Genomic DNA, 16,057 nt, shown 5'->3' on the forward strand with positions numbered 1-16,057 from the left:
AAAGCAGGCGGCTGCGTTTCAAAAATTTCTCCCCCGCAAATCTCATGTCTTTGGGGCTGCTGGGCGGGAGCAGCCCCAACCGAGTACGTCCTCCTCTCACAGAGCGCAACAGCGAGAGAGTGTTGCCACCCGCGCTCCCCCACAGAGAGACTGGGGGCGGGGTCAGCACTCTCAGCCGAGGTCTTCCCGAGGTAGAGCAGATCTGAGGACTGTTATTATCTCTAGGAAGGCCTCGGCGAAGAAGTCCTGACGCCATAGGCTTCGGATGGCAGTCCCCTCCGGGGGGAAGCGGTGTGTCGAGGCACCCGTCTCCTCTCGGTGCCATCAGGGGGCCGTTCTGCCAACCCTGCCACCTCGGGTGCTTCAGGGCGCAGTGGTCCTCAGCGAGCATAAGTCTCCACGTCCGCCCGGAAACGTAGCGGCGCGGGGATGCTCGCTCCCTCCAAGGAGGGTCAAAAGTGGGTCAGTGCGGTTGCTTCCTGCCGGCACGCCGTTTCAGGACACCGGGCTGCTCACACTTCAAAATCCAGAGGCCAGCCCCGAGGGGCTGGTTCCCTTAGTAGATTTTCTGGCAGCGTGGAAACTTCTGCCAAATATCTCAGATTGGGTCCTGCGCACAATAGAAAATGGGTACAGAATACAATTCGGGTCACACCCGCCCATGTTCAACGGGGTATTATCCACAGTGGTAAACCCCGAGCAGGGTCTGGTAATGGAGCAAGAGGTACAGACTCTTCTGCAAAAAGAGGCTATAGAGCGGGTCCCTCCCCACTGCAGAGAGTCAGGGTTTTACAGCCGGTACTTCATAGTTCCGAAGAAGGATGGAGGACTGCGTCCTATTCTAGATCTGCGCCAGCTAAATCGGGCAGTAAAGAAACTAAAGTTCAAAATGCTCATGCTAGAACGGATCATATGTCACATCAGGTCCGAGGACTGGTGTGTCACAATAGACCTGAAAGACGCATACTTTCACGTCTCCATCCTTCCTCAACACAGGAAGTTCCTCAGGTTTGCTTTCGGGGGTGAAGCATTCCAATATCGGGTACTTCCATTCGGCCTAGCATTATCACCCCGCACCTTCACAAAATGCGTGGATGCAGCTTTGGCTCCGCTGAGACTCCAGGGCATCCGCGTATTGAATTACATAGACGACTGAGAGGATATGTCCCGAAAGTTCCTACGAACGTGGCGGGTCCTATAATGCTGCAGGCCTTCTCTCCGCCTCCCTTTGAATCCAGACCAGGAGAAGTTAAATCTGCTCTGCCCAGTAAGGGCACTAGATGCTTATGTCCACAGAGCTGCCCTGTGGAGGAAATCTGAGCAACTGTTCGTCTGTTTCGAGTCCCCAAACAAAGGGAAACCTGCATCTAAGCAGACATTAAGCAAGTGGATAGTCGAGGCTATCTCACTCGCATATGAGTCGGCCGGCCAACCTTCACCACTAAAGGTCCGAACCCACTCTACTAGGAGTATGGCGGCCTCTTTGGCTCTTCTGTCAGGAGTCTCCCTGCAGGAGGTATGTGATGCGGCAGGGTGGTCCTCTCCGCACACTTTTGTGAGGTTTTACAACCTTGTTGTAGCCTCTACTCCAGGTTCTCGGGTGCTTGTAGCTTAATGTGCACTATAAATTTCACATGTACAGGCATTTGAGAGTTATGGCGGCGTTGGTATTGTGTTCCCGCAGCGCTTGACGCAGCGCGAGTTCCCTTGAAAGGGAACGTCTCAGGTTACGTATGTAACCATGGTTCCCTGAGAGGGAACGAGACGCTGCGTCGCTTAGCCATACTCCCGGCACGCCTGTGACCGACTTGTTCGACTTTTTCAGAAGCTGACATTGTCTGGTTCAGGGCTGCTTTATAGCTTCCTGGTCTATGACGTCACCCGCCTACGACGTCCAGCCACACCATTGGACTGATTTTACGAGTGCTTCATGACGCATCACGCAGGGGCGTTCCCGCAGCGCTTGACGCAGCGTCTCGTTCCCTCTCAGGGAACCATGGTTACATACGTAACCTGAGACGTTCTGATGAGTTGTGCTAAACTTAGATTATTAATTTTTTTAGACACTGTTTTTCAGGTATGTTTTTCATGGATATAAACGCACTCGTCCAAACGCAACTAGTTGAAACTTTGAATAATTTATTCTACAAAACATGATGCAAATGATGACAAAAACTGTTCAAGAATTCCTATTAAACTCAAAAGATATTGACCAGTTATATAAATACATTATATTTCCTATTATTGTTGTTAATGTTTATGTTAATAATTCAAATTTTTCAAAGTGAATACGAAACTAAATTACAAAATAGAAAATCCTCTAAATAACTGGGCAAAACTTATGGAAACACCAATCAATTCTCTGAATTTCTGCTGCCCATTTACATGATCAAGATAAGACTTTATTGATCCCGAGCTGGAGAAATTCGCTTGTTATAAAAGCTCCAAATACAAAATACACATTAAATAAAAAAATAAAGAAATGGAGAATAAGAGCATAATATATAGGCTACAAAACACATTGATATGAACATTGCACTGGTTGCGAAAAGGAGGTAGTAGTGGCATGGTGTAGAAATAAATATATTTCATTGCATAGGACTGCACAACTGTAACAAAAGATCCACTGGAGGCAAGCTTGCGAAACCAAGTACAATTTTTATTAACTTAAATCTTAACATAAATCAAAATGCAAAACATAGAACAAATACATGGCTTGACAAAAAAAAATAAGACTTGGCGTGGCGTGGCTCAACATAAAACTCACCGACAGCAGGTTACAACATCAATACAAGACAAGGACCATGAAAAACATGAGGGCTTAAATACACAAGGAAGGACTAATGACAAGACAAGGGACACCTGTGAACACTGATTAACCATTGAACAAATGACACGACACAAGAACACATGGCAGGATCACATGAGGGTAAGGGAATCACATGACAAACCAGGAAAACATGACAGAGAACATGACGTTGAACATGATAAACTAAAAACATGAACAAAACCAAGAGAGAGGTGGCTTGGCTCTGGACGTGGACCGGAAACGTGGCTTGGCTCTGGACGTGGACCGGAGACGTGGCTTGGCTCTGGACGTGGACCGGAGACGTGGCTTGGCTCTGGACGTGGACCGGAGACGTGGCTTGGCTTTGGACGTGGACCGGAGACGTGGCTTGGCTCTGGACGTGGACGGGAGACGTGGCTTGGCTCTGGACGTGGACGGGAGACGTGGCTTGGCTCTGGACGAAGACGGGAGTTGGTGTGGCAGTCATGGCGTGAATGAATCCCGACATGACAGTCGGTACGTGAAAACACTCAGGTGTGGAGGGTGCTGTGGTATTGCGAGGCTCCTCCTCTGCCATCCCCACAGTAAAAGATGAGCCACCCAACAATAGCGCATGGTCAATATACTTGGCCAATGACCAGTGGGTTTTACCTCCAGGCAACTGGGATTGAATGGTTTCGTTAAGCCTAAACTTAAAAAGGTCCTTGAGGGCGACATTGTTAAAATCTACCTCATGGCATAGTCCACAAAAGTCCACAACATAGTCCTCTATGGGATGCTGGCCTTGACGAAGGCGAAGGATGGCAACTGCTGGGTTCATGTTTGGAGGTTGAGTATTCTGTAACGTTTAGTCCACTGGAGGCAAGTTGTAGTGATGAACCCAAGTGCAGTTTTGTTGAATCCAAAATGTGCAAACAGAAATCCAACAATCCAAAGTGAGCAAACAGAAAAGATGACTTGACTTGACTTGACAAATGAACAGACTTGACTTGGAAACAGACTTGACTTGGAAACTCACCAACAGAGGTTACATGGAACAATTCTCAACCGGGAACAATTCTCAACCAGGACCATGGCAAACATGAGGGTATAAATACACAAAGACTAATGACTAAACAAGACACACCTGTGAACAATCAAAACAATGAACCAATGACAGAACTGAACTAAGAACACATGACTAAATCAACCAATGACAACAGGCTTGTTCGACTTCACCCAGCGATGCGCAGACCGATCGGCGGCTGACTTGAAGCAGTGCATGCCGGTTAGAAATTTTGTCCGACTTGAGGCAGCGCCGATGCCACGTGACAGTGACGTATGTCAACAAAGTGCCCCGAGAGCGATTCGAGAGCAGCCGGCGATTACAGCCGGTGCAGTTTCTCGAGAGCGACTGCATGAGGCTGCACGGGCTCTGATGACGACACAGCCGTTCCACGATTGGCCAGATTCACCGCATGACAGCGATCACGTGTGTTTCGTGTTTATTCTAAAACCTTCAGCTCCACTAATGCGCACAAATCTGTTTTTTATAACAGTAAAACCTCCTTTCATGTAGTCACGATGTTATATTGTCATGTTTATCAAAATATAACTGATTAAAAACATAGACCCCACTTCATTGATAGTGTAGGCTTATATGTTGAACTTTATTCTTGTAAAAACACACGCTGTATTAAGCAGTGCATAAAGTATTACATGACAATAATGTCTCTGAAACATCTGTGTATTGCCAAATATTGCATTTATTTCACTTCAGCTGATAAAGTGTGCAAACACAGCGCGAGCGTCACCGCGGGAAGCAGAAAGTGTCCGACTTCACGTCTGTGTTTGCAGCTCCTCCCCGCCTGCACGCGGCTACTCTCGCCGATCAGTTGCATCCAGCCGCAGCCGATGTCGAACACACCTAACATAACACATGAGGACAAGGGAATCACATGACAATGATCACATGACAAACAGGAACACATGACAAGACCGGGAAACATGACTGATAGGGAAACTCAAACAGAAAACATGAACATGAAACAAAACCCAAACACACAGTGACAGAAACTTTCTGTCGAAAGTTGCCAGAAAATATATGACTATATGTGCTACGAGCACACCCTCGGAGCGTGTATTCAGTGCGGCTGGCAGCACTGCGTGCGTGGCGAGGTGTGGTTAACGGCCAAATCGCGAGATTTGTTGCTTCTTCACCGCGGTAAGAAAACATCACATACCGTCACAGCCCGATGAGTGACCCATTACTACCACAGAGACAGTGTTTCACATTTTCAGCATACTACAGAGATACATGAGAAAAGATATACAGGTAAAAGAAAATATTTAATTTCAGTCTGTTCATGTTTTCAGGCCTATGTTTGGTTCATTGTGTTTTGGTTTGGTTCTGTTATGAACCCGTTTGCCTGTGTTTCCTTTGCTTATTTGTTTCCATAGTTCCTGATTAGTACACACACTTTTCTGTTCCAGTTATTCAGTTTACTCTGTGTATAAATAGCCTTCATTTTCTGTTCATCCCTGTCTGTTCTCACATCATATCTTGTTCTCCTGTGTTTATTCAGTGCTCCTGTGTTTCAGTTGTTATTTGTAAAGTTAAATAAACGACTGCTGTACTAAAATCTGCCTCTCAGCTCTATTTGCTGCAAGCACCTGTGACACACCAGGGACTTTTCCTCCGAGGAGGTAAAGGCAGTGTCTCCTCAAAAAAACTGGATGAGAAAATAATCGATATTACAACAAAAAAATATATATATTACAAAATTGCGATTTATTAGCAAATATTACAAAATATGACATTAAAAAGTGAAGATTTTAAAAAGCAACACTGCCCAACAGCGACACCTGCAGGTAAAGTTACAGTGGGACGCCACGGCTCTTGTGCCTCCTCTGATTCCATTGACTTAAAACAGACCGCCTAATACTTGTGGTGGGTTTAGTGGAGGGTAATTGAGAATGAATGGGGGATAGTCACATAAGAGGAGGTAATGGCTCTATTGCGCTTGTAATTGGTGTGTGCAGGCAGGAAGAAGTAGACATAGAAGATGAAGATTAAAAAAGGTAACTTTATTTATAATAATCCAACAGATAGCGATCAATACAGTCCATAAAAACAAAACTAACTGAAGATAACCACCCCTGAATATGACAGAATAACAGAGCCGGAGTTGGCTTTGGAGGAGGAAGAGGTGATGGTGAAGGGATGGTGAGAGGCAGATGAGGAGGGATGATGGCAGGATGACACAAAGGGATGATGGCCGGCGAATGAGACCCGGATGGTACAGGAGGAGGAAGTGCAATAGCGCAATAGAGCAGAACCAGAGCTTGACAGAACCAACAGTCCATGGTATAGACGAAGGTGGGAGGAGCCAAGATGTGGTAGGTATGGCTGCCGACATCTGGGGGACAACCAGTGGAGGATCCAGGATCCGCAGGTGCAGACGGAGGACCACAGGAGCCGAGATACATCGCTGGTGAAGGAGACACAGGCGTAGTCTCGGCAACGAGCATCTCAGGTGGAGCCAGAGAATCCGAGGACAGGGGCGATACTGGTGAGACCAGAAGGGAGGGAGGAGCCCGCTGCAGCTACAGGGGAGAAGGGACAGAGCGCAGAGGATCGCCTGGATGTTTGTGGCATAGGAAAAGTGACGCCAGACCAAGGGGGAGCCAGTGGGACAAGGGAACCTGGTGGAGTCACTTGGAAGAGGGTTCCTGGAGGAACCGAAGGTTGGAGGAGCCAGGGCGAAGCCGACAGGTCGATGCACTGAGAAAAGCGGCTTGACGTCCTGGCAGGGCATCTCCAGGGACGTGGCAGGGCTGCAAACTTCAAGCAGCGGGGCTGGAGGACTGGCTGAGCTCTGGGATGATGGAAGTGCCAGGAGACTGGACATGATGATGGTGAGTAGGGTAACTTCCACACGTCATTTTGCTGTCTTTAAACAGCGATGAAGGTTCAAATACCGGGTGGGTTAGGGTGGGAGACGGTCCTTCTTTACTGACCTCCAGCAGTCAGTCCTCGGTTCCGGATCCTTGTCCACTGATGTCTTGCGCATTCTCTATGGTCAAAGGTGGTAACTTTGCCTCCTCATTTTAAAACACCACCACACATCACTGTGACAGATGTATAGTATCCAATTGTTCAGTGTTGCTTATATAGCATTAGATGTTTGTTTTTAAATCATGAAACAATCATGACAATGCAAACTTTGCAAAGAATCCGCTATCAGAGAACAGATGTACAAAATAACATGTAAAATAAATGGTTAAGTTTTGCTTTTATAAATTGAGAATGCATGATAATATTACAGATACATTCATTTTCCTAAGTTGATTTGAGTTTGGCCCTGTATGCAGCAGATTTTTTTTGTTATAATTTTTTGTTAATTATATAGTATGTCAAGTTTAAAGATGCAGAATTGTGCCTAGATATTACATGTGTGTTATGTCAGCACTGCTTATTATCACACTACAATACAAGATTACTTGTCCAATAAATAAATTAACATTTAAACATTAAACTCATAAATAAATTAACATTAACATTTAAACATTAAACTCATTTAACTCAAAATTATTTTAGTTCACGTGTAGAGATTGCAGAGTGATACAATACCCAGTAAAAATGACTTCCAATAATGAAAAATAGAGACTGAAAATAGGTTAAAGGGTTCGTTGAAAATGAATTTACTCACCCTCATGTTGTTCCAAACCTGTATGAGTTTCTTTCTTCTGTTGAACATAAAAGAAGATATTTTGAAGAATGTTGGTAACTAATTGACATAAATTGTATAGATGAGAAGAAGAAAAACAAACAAACAATGGAACATTTCTCAAAATAATTTATTTTATGTTCAACAGAAGAAAGTCATATTTGGAATGATATGAGGGTGAGTAAATTATGACAGAATTGTCATTTTCAGGTGAACTACACATTTAAGATATGTTAAAATGCACTACCACCAGCCCCTCAAAGCCCTCTAGAACCACCTCTCATTATTATATCTGAAATTAACCAGGAGAAAAACAGGAGTCAGTTTTAGACAGCAAAAACATGAAAATATGAACAGGCATTTCATGTATTGGGTCAAAACTTTCTGTTATGAATGCATTGTAATATGTACCATAAACATCTATGCAACCAATGTGAGCTCAAATTTAAGCCCACTTGTCCAGTGGGCCATGACCTCACCCCGTCTGTACAGGGTCATTAGTGAAAACAACCAGAATGAGTTATTTCAAAACACATTTTCCCTTTTGCCTGCCTGTCTACTAAAACAGCCTGTAAGTAAGTAAACCTGGAACACAAAAGGGCTATTAGCCAATGAAGAAAAACTTTACAGAGTTTTTCTGTAAATCTTAACACAAATTAAAAATCTTAAGAAAAATCTTAACACAAATTAAGATTTTTAACTCCAACCGTTGTCAGTCGTATAATGCATGTGAATGGGGTCCAATTCCATTAGAGTAAAAAAAAACATGCACAGACAACTTAAAATTAAACCCTGCGACTCGTGGCGACACATTAATGTCTTAAGACACGAAACGATCAGTTTCTGCAAGAAACCGAGCAGTTTTTATGCTATTATTTCACCTATTATCAGACGAATGTCATCAGCTCTCCAGACCGCCATAACTTCCTGCGAATAAGGTCAAAATACCGGCGCTGTCATAGATATATACATAGATTCCTCATTAGTGCCTGCACGGATCGGTCGAATGAGGAATCTACTTATATATTTCTATGATCACGCCGGTATTTTGACCTTATTCACAGGAAGTTAGGTGAAATAATAGAATAGATACTGCTCGGTTTCTCGCAGAAACTGATTGTTTCGTGTCTTAAGACATCAATGTGTCGCCACGAGCCGCAGGGTTTCATTTTAAGTTGTCTGTGCATGTTTTTTTTACTCTAATAGAATTGGACCCCATTCACATGCATTATACGACTGACAGACGGCAACGGTTGGAGTTAAAAATCTTCATTTGTGTTCTACTGAAGAAACAAAGACACCTACATCTTGGATGCCTTGGGGGTAAGCAGAAAAACATCAAATTTTCGTTTTTGGGTGAACTATCCCTTTAAAGGATTCAGAAATTCACGACCATTGCATTGATATTTTTAGTGGTGTCTGCTAAGGTAAGATGTTACTTGAGGTTTTCATGGCAACCATATACATTGCATGGGAATTACTTTGATTTGCCATCAACAATAAAGTAAGCTTAACTTAAAGTCAGCTTAACTTAATCTGCTGTCCTTGAGACACAGAGTGGTGTTTCACATTAGTGACTCTGGTTCTGAAGGAAAATACAAGCAAAGTCTTGAGGATTGATCAAAAATGACAGGTACAGGAGGTGTGTTTGATTAGTGATGGAGTTATAATCTGCAGGACAGTGGCCCTCCAAGACGAGTTGGACAGGACCTGATTTAACATGTAAACTATAATTACTCAGTGTGTTTTCATCGGCAGACATTAAAAAAAAAAAACTCTTGAAAGAAACAAAAATGTCGGCCCCACTTCATACTAGGTGGCCTTAACTACTATGTACTTACATCAAAAAATACGTTCCATGTACTTATTGTGTTCATATTGTATTGCAAAACACTTTTGCTGATATTGAGGTGGGATACAGGTAAAGTTAGGGACAGGTGTGGTGGTATGGGTAGGTTTAAGGGTAGGGTTAGGTGTAAAGGAAGGGTCAACAGTGTAATTATAAATGTAACTACAGAAATTAACCACAGATGTAATTACATGCAGGTAATTTTTAAAATGTAAGTACAATGTAAAAACATGTATGTACACAATAAGTACATTGTATCAAATTATTAATTTAAATGCTAGTACAAATAGAAGTGAAGGCCACCTAATATAAAGTGGTTCCATGTTTTCTTTTACATATGCCCAGTAAGTCCATATGAATCCATCGTTTCTATTCAAAATCTTCATATATTTTAAATTTGCACCAAAAAAATTTGCCTATGGTGAAATTTCTGCATTGCTGCATGGACATTTCACATTTCCAAAATTAAATGCTCAGTGAGTGGTGCTAAAAGACATTCAGTTTTATCAGAAATAGATGAATGTGAATCTAGCAACGTTCTTTGGAGTTTTGCAAAGATTTAGGTAGAGGCACATTTTTTATTACTGCTTTAAATATGCAAAGCCTGACTGTATAAATTAATTAAAGTCACCTTACGATTGCTGCTTGTAATTGAAGCATCCTACAGATAGATTGCCATCTGGCTGTTTTTTTTTTTTTTCTGTTTGTTTTTGTATTTAGTTTTTTCATTCCTATCAGCATAATTGAATAAATAAGCTTTATTAAAATGTTTTTTTTTCTGTCTCAGATTTATTAGTTTATAAGCTTTCAGGTCTTATGCAAGCCCTAAATATGCAGTAGTTGCATTAGCCATGGGAACAGTAATTGTAGTTCCGTGCCCTGTGATGATACACATGCTGTGTGATCATATTTTCAACAAGGCCTTAAGTTTCACAACATTTGACCTACAACCTGATGAACTCCAGCACCAATAACTGTGAAAATGGATTTGCACAACAACAAGGGAGACAGAACACACTGTCCACTGGCCAAGACTTCTATGGAAAATCAGCCAGCCAGTTCTTTGTTTGGAAAGAAGCACAAGCAATGTCTTACGCACGATCATTTCATAAAGCTACAATAAATCAATAGATAATAAAGAAATGTAATAAGAAAAAAATAGTCAATAAATAATAAAGAAATCTAATATATAAGAAATGTATATAAAATTAATTTGAACTTTTACCATAATCTAGAACTACTCCTAAAAGACAGAATTATTGGAATTTTCAAGTCACCTTTATTTAACACTTTTATAATACAATTATACAATACAGATTGTTTCAAAGCAGCTTTAAAGTGATAAACGGGAAAATAATGATCAATGATCGGAAGTCAGTTTAGTGTTGAAGTCAACCACTACACTTTGAGCATGTAAAATGTTGCTACAGGATATGATGTCATGCTTCTAAAAATACATTTAAAAATATACCATACAGGCAGATTTAATGTTGATATTCTTTATATTGAGCCAGTTTATGGCATGACAGAAGATTAAACTTATTTGCAACTTATGTTTCTTCTGCATTTGGACAGCAACATTGAGGGAGGTATGTGTTTTATAAAGATTCACATATTTTTAAATACGTAAAAGATAAACGGGAATTTGAGCGCTTTGTTACTGTTTTGTATGCGCTGTTATATTAATTATAATTCAAATTCAGTTTTATTTGTCACAATATTATTGATGATTGTTGAGAGGGGCACTTTTGATAAATAAAAAAAAAAAAAGGGCATGGGCTCGAACCCCCAAAGCCCTCCCCTCTGCACTTGCCTGGTGTGTGTGTGTGTGTGTGTGTGTCCTGTCACAAAATGCGGCGAAAACTCTTACACAACGTTAATAGTTAGATTAAGGTGTGTACATGTCTACAATGCACTTCGATAATGCGACTAAAATAGGCATACTCCACATGTCTTAATTCGATTTTTGGCTTTATGGCTTTAACCGGATTAAGGTAATTAGAAAATCGCTGTTTACATGGTAGCTTCTTAATCAGAGTATTGTCTTAATCAGATTAATATCGGTGTATTGTTGTCCATGTAAACGTACTGATTGAGAGAGGCCAACCTCAGCAGATATACTGTTGCTACAGTAATTCGAACATTTCGGCAGAGCTTTTCTCTGCTATCTACAGAACAATCTAGCCGACTATATGACCTCAATTAGTACTATTTGGTACCATTCTCTGTTTGTAACAATGTCTTGTGTGCTGTCCTGTGACATTTACATACATGTAACTAGGGCTGTACGATTAATCGAAAAATAACCGAAACCGACATTCAGAACCTCTAACCGACGTATTTTTCCCATGTCGGTTATTTCGGTTTTCACGTGACTCCGCCCCGTCAGTCACATCAAGTGCAGTTTGCAGGCACACAGAGAGATGCAGGAGCGGTTATCTGTGTTTATAGATGCCCAGAATCACTATAGTAACTGCATGTTTTACACAGTTTATACAGGTCAGTTAATTGCTGTTCTTATAGCCTACGCGCTGACACACACACACACACACACACACACATACGGCGCGCAAGCCCCGAAGCCGCTTTCACTTTCGTGCTCATAAAGTTTGTCAAGTATGCATTTAAAGGCTTGCCAGTTTCAACATTTAAAGCGATTGTGCACTCTTTAAAAACAACAATATGGAAAACTTCTCTGTTCAGTGCTCAGCTTTTTTCTGTGAGACAGAGAGCCGAGCCGTGTCGCGTCTCTGACAACGCGCGCGCCCTGAAGGCAGACCTCTTTCACCTGCGTGTAATAAGGTCACCTCACAAAGCTTTGACATTTGTATGTGTTTTAAGCCGTGCCAGTTTGAACATTAAAGCGAGTTTCGACCATCAGATGTGTATTATGTTGAACTAATGCCTGATATATTGTGACAAACGAACACTCAGACAGAAGCTCGCACATCACGTGAAGATCGCGCGCAGAGAGCATCGCTCAACGCTGTCCTGTGACTGAAGTAAACTCACTAAAGTAGCTTAGAAAGTCAACCGTTATAGGCATATATTTTAATACTTTTGAAGTACAAACCATAGCTTCATAATGAATAGAGACGGTATGAGTAATTCACACACACAATCTCTCTCATTAATGCATTCAAATAAATGTAATGTAGGCCTACTGTGCTAATGTATCTGTATCTGATGTACAGCAAGCAGAAATCTGCCTCATAGACAATAACTGCTGAAAGTAAACCGTTTCCTTCAAGTATTTGAAAATCACAAAGAAATGCACTTTTTCATTAGAAAAAAAAAATTCCACCTTTAATAGTAGAAAATATTTACAGTACAAACCTTATCAGGAACTTACTCAAAAACCTTATGAGAAAAAAATAAAAATAATCGTTCATTAATCGTAATCGAGGTCAAATGTTCAATTAATCGAGGTTTTTATTTTTGGTCAAATCGTTACAGCCCTACATGTAACATGTATTTTGATTGATCTAAATAGCATTGAGGGTCGAGAACGTAGAGGAGGAAGGGGCCCCATATTCAGAGAGGAACAAGTGAGAGCTATCATAAACATGGTTTTGGCCAATAAAGTGATAGTGGAGCGTGGGGCACAACCTAACGCGGGGTTAGTTGTAACACGCATGTTTTAACCCTTTCCACACATACCAGAATGACGAAACTTAGTGTATTTACTAGTTGCCATATCAACATTATTTAGAGAAAAAATAGCCAAATTAAAAAATCTCTGGAAGATATTACTGAACTTTTATTTAACCATAGCAAAAGTAAATTTCTTACTTAAGTTTAGTTTTCATCTCTGTTTTTTGTGTTTATTTAAAATAAGACAAATCCAATATTATTTTAATCTTATCTCTGTTATTTAACAGTTGAGATCGTTCTTTTATGCTGATCTAACCAGCAGAAGACACGAGCCGCGGTTTAAATCCCAGTTGTGCAGGTGGGGTGTGTTGTAACACTGCGTTACAATGAGCCCCTATTAGAAATATGCCATTATATTCTATACTTTTATGAATTATTTTGAGAAACCATGAGAAAAGGGTGAATAATGACTGAGAGTTAATGTTCAGAAATTATTAATTATTATTATGTTTTTAACTATGCTGTATCATGTATTTAGCGATGTGTTTGTTGTCAAACTCAAAAATGAGTATATTTTTAATGATTAAAAAATGCCATTATTTTATTTAAAAAAGTTAATAATTGTATTTTGTTGACAAAATATTTTAGTTTGTCTTGGATATTTTTTTGATTATATCAGATAACATTTTAAGCTGTAATTTGGTCATGTTACAATGTGCCCCTCACATGTTACAATGTACCCCACCTACGGGGCACATTTCACTTCCATTCTTTCGGGGTAAATCAAGAAAAAAGTATACACTGTATTAATGAAACAAAACCACATAATTGTACTAGACATGTGGGCAATTAATGTGGGAAAAAATAAGTACTCTGAACCCCAAGTGGATTCACAAAAACTGAGAAAGTCAAAAAGCGTTAGGTTGTGCCCCGCTCTCCCCTACATCTCGAAAAATTCTGAAAAAAAATCATGAATGACCACACAATTTTCAATAATGTCCATCAAGTCTCTCTATCAACACTAGAGCGAAAGCTTAAAAAACATCACATACAGATGAAACAACTCAAGTGCCATTTGAAAGAAATTCTGAAAGAGTAAAAGACCTACGGCATGAATATGTGGAGGTAAGCAATGTACACTTCAGTAATGTACACTTTAGGATTGTGCTCTGCACAAAGAACCTTTTTATATGTTGTCTGAGAGTTTTGCTAATTGATGCTGATCCAATCCCACATAAATGTATCTTCATAGATGAGGCTGGGTTTAACCTGACTAAAGTAAGAAGAAGAGGGAGAAGCATCACTGGCCATAGAGCTATTTTGAATGTCCCGGGCCAACGTGGAGGCAACATCACAATGTGTGCTGCGAGTCTGACGGTTAAGTGGAGAGGATTAGATAAAGTGGTTTGAGTGAGCAATTATCAGTATTTAACCTGACGAAAAGATATTTATTCAATATTATCCACATTATATTTCACCTGCAGCAGCATTGAGAACTTTTGTAATTATACGTTTGGCCATTAACTTTGCAAACACATGAGAGGAGTCTCTGCATTAAAGACCCACGAAAGGCAGATCAACGAGCGACTACATTTCTCTCCGATACGGTAGGAAATTAAATTTAAAGTGGGGGATTTGAACTGTGACGATGATTGACAGGGCAGTTTAAACGGTGACGGGACGCACGTAACAGAGTCCGTTAAAGATGACGAAGTAGTATGTCACCAAAGCTTGCATACTCTGCTACACACTCAAAAGTATGTACTTTTTCTTCACAAAAAGAGTAGATACTTTTAGGACGTAGTATAAGTAGGCGAATTGGGACGCAGCAATTGTATCAATGTATCTTTCCACCGATCTGCTCTGGTCCAATTCTGGTTTCATGATCATCCACAATTTTCACTCTAATACATCCCACCATACTCTCCCTTCCTCAACACCATTGAAGAGTTTTTTTCGACATGGCGGTGGAAGGTTTACGATCTCCAGCCCTATGTCAGGATACCCCTTATTCATGACCTAATTGATGTCTGTGCAAAGATGGATTAGCCATTCAAGAAGATTCTTTCCTCGCTGTCTTGAGAGAGTGGACCTCGCTTGCGATGTGGATGAAGTGCTATGGCCCGATCCAGCTAGGTGAAGAGATAATGCTTAGGTGGGTTTTTTTATTATCTTTTAACATCGTGCTTTTGTTTTGTCTCCACAAATGTTTTTATTTGTGTACTATATTGTATTTAGAATGTTCTGATTTTAAGTGCAAAATGCAACCTTTGCATTGCATGGATGAATTGAATGGTTTTACAGTGTGGAAAGAAATAAATATTTTCATCAATATGCAGTACTGGTCTTGTGTTTACTGTTTGGTCAATATATTCATATACTTAACAATATCTCTGAAAAAATCAAACCCAGACAAGAGAAAAGTAGAAATGTTACAAGTGTTTTAAGAATGAGCACAGCAGTGTGTAAATTAATCAAACAGAATTAGATTGTATGAACCATGTGTTCCATACAGTAAAAATTGGGTTTTGTTAAATTATTGTAAAGTTTTGAATGAAGTGTTTGCAAAAGAACTGAGGTGTTTGCAACATGTTTGTGTAGATATGTGAATTGTGTGTAGTGTTTTGACAGAACGAACCTTGTTTTTATAATTGTCCTTAAGCAATTGTAAAAAAAAAACTGTAAGAACGTTGTTTAACCTACTCCCTCCTCAGCTGTGATAACCTGATGGACGCAGTTGCTGGATTGCTGTTGTTTCTTTGCTCTGGTCTTTAACCCGGAAAAGCTTTTTTGTCAGGTTTTGTTGTCTCTTGATAAAACTGCTGCTTCTCTTGATGATCGGTATGTAGCCTAATTTATGCATACATATATTAGGCTAGGAGAGAATGAATCTAACAGAATAACAGTCTCACTTTGTTTATAGGTTTGTTAAGGCCCGTTTACTGCATTCCAGTCGGGGTGCACGGCGTTCGTTCACAGCTGCAGTGCTGTTCTGTTTCCAAATTTATTTATTTATTTTTTTCTTTGGCTGTTTATATTGTTGTTTCTAGTTTATTTTCTTTTGTTTTGATTTGTAATTGTTTTCTTATTATTTGATTCATAAGATTGTTTCTAAAG

At 40.6% G+C, this 16,057-nt stretch overlaps 1 protein-coding gene across 2 annotated transcripts in view; it reads right to left on the reverse strand.

Annotated features, from left to right (window-relative positions):
• acvr1c (activin A receptor type 1C) overlaps positions 1-16,057 on the reverse strand; it is a 120,211-nt gene that overhangs the window by 67,172 nt on the left and 36,982 nt on the right. Inside the window, exon 3 of one of the 2 annotated variants that reach the window (XM_079821943.1) lies at positions 7,480-7,516. The exons of the other annotated variant lie outside the window; for it this stretch is intronic. Within the exon in view, the coding sequence (XP_079678069.1) occupies positions 7,480-7,516 (37 nt within the window). The remainder of the gene's footprint in view (positions 1-7,479; positions 7,517-16,057) is intronic. 2 annotated transcript variants of the gene reach the window in all.

Source organism: Gobio gobio (genome assembly GCF_949357685.1).
Source record: "Gobio gobio genome assembly, chromosome: 7".
Taxonomy (NCBI): Eukaryota; Metazoa; Chordata; class Actinopteri; order Cypriniformes; family Gobionidae; genus Gobio; species Gobio gobio.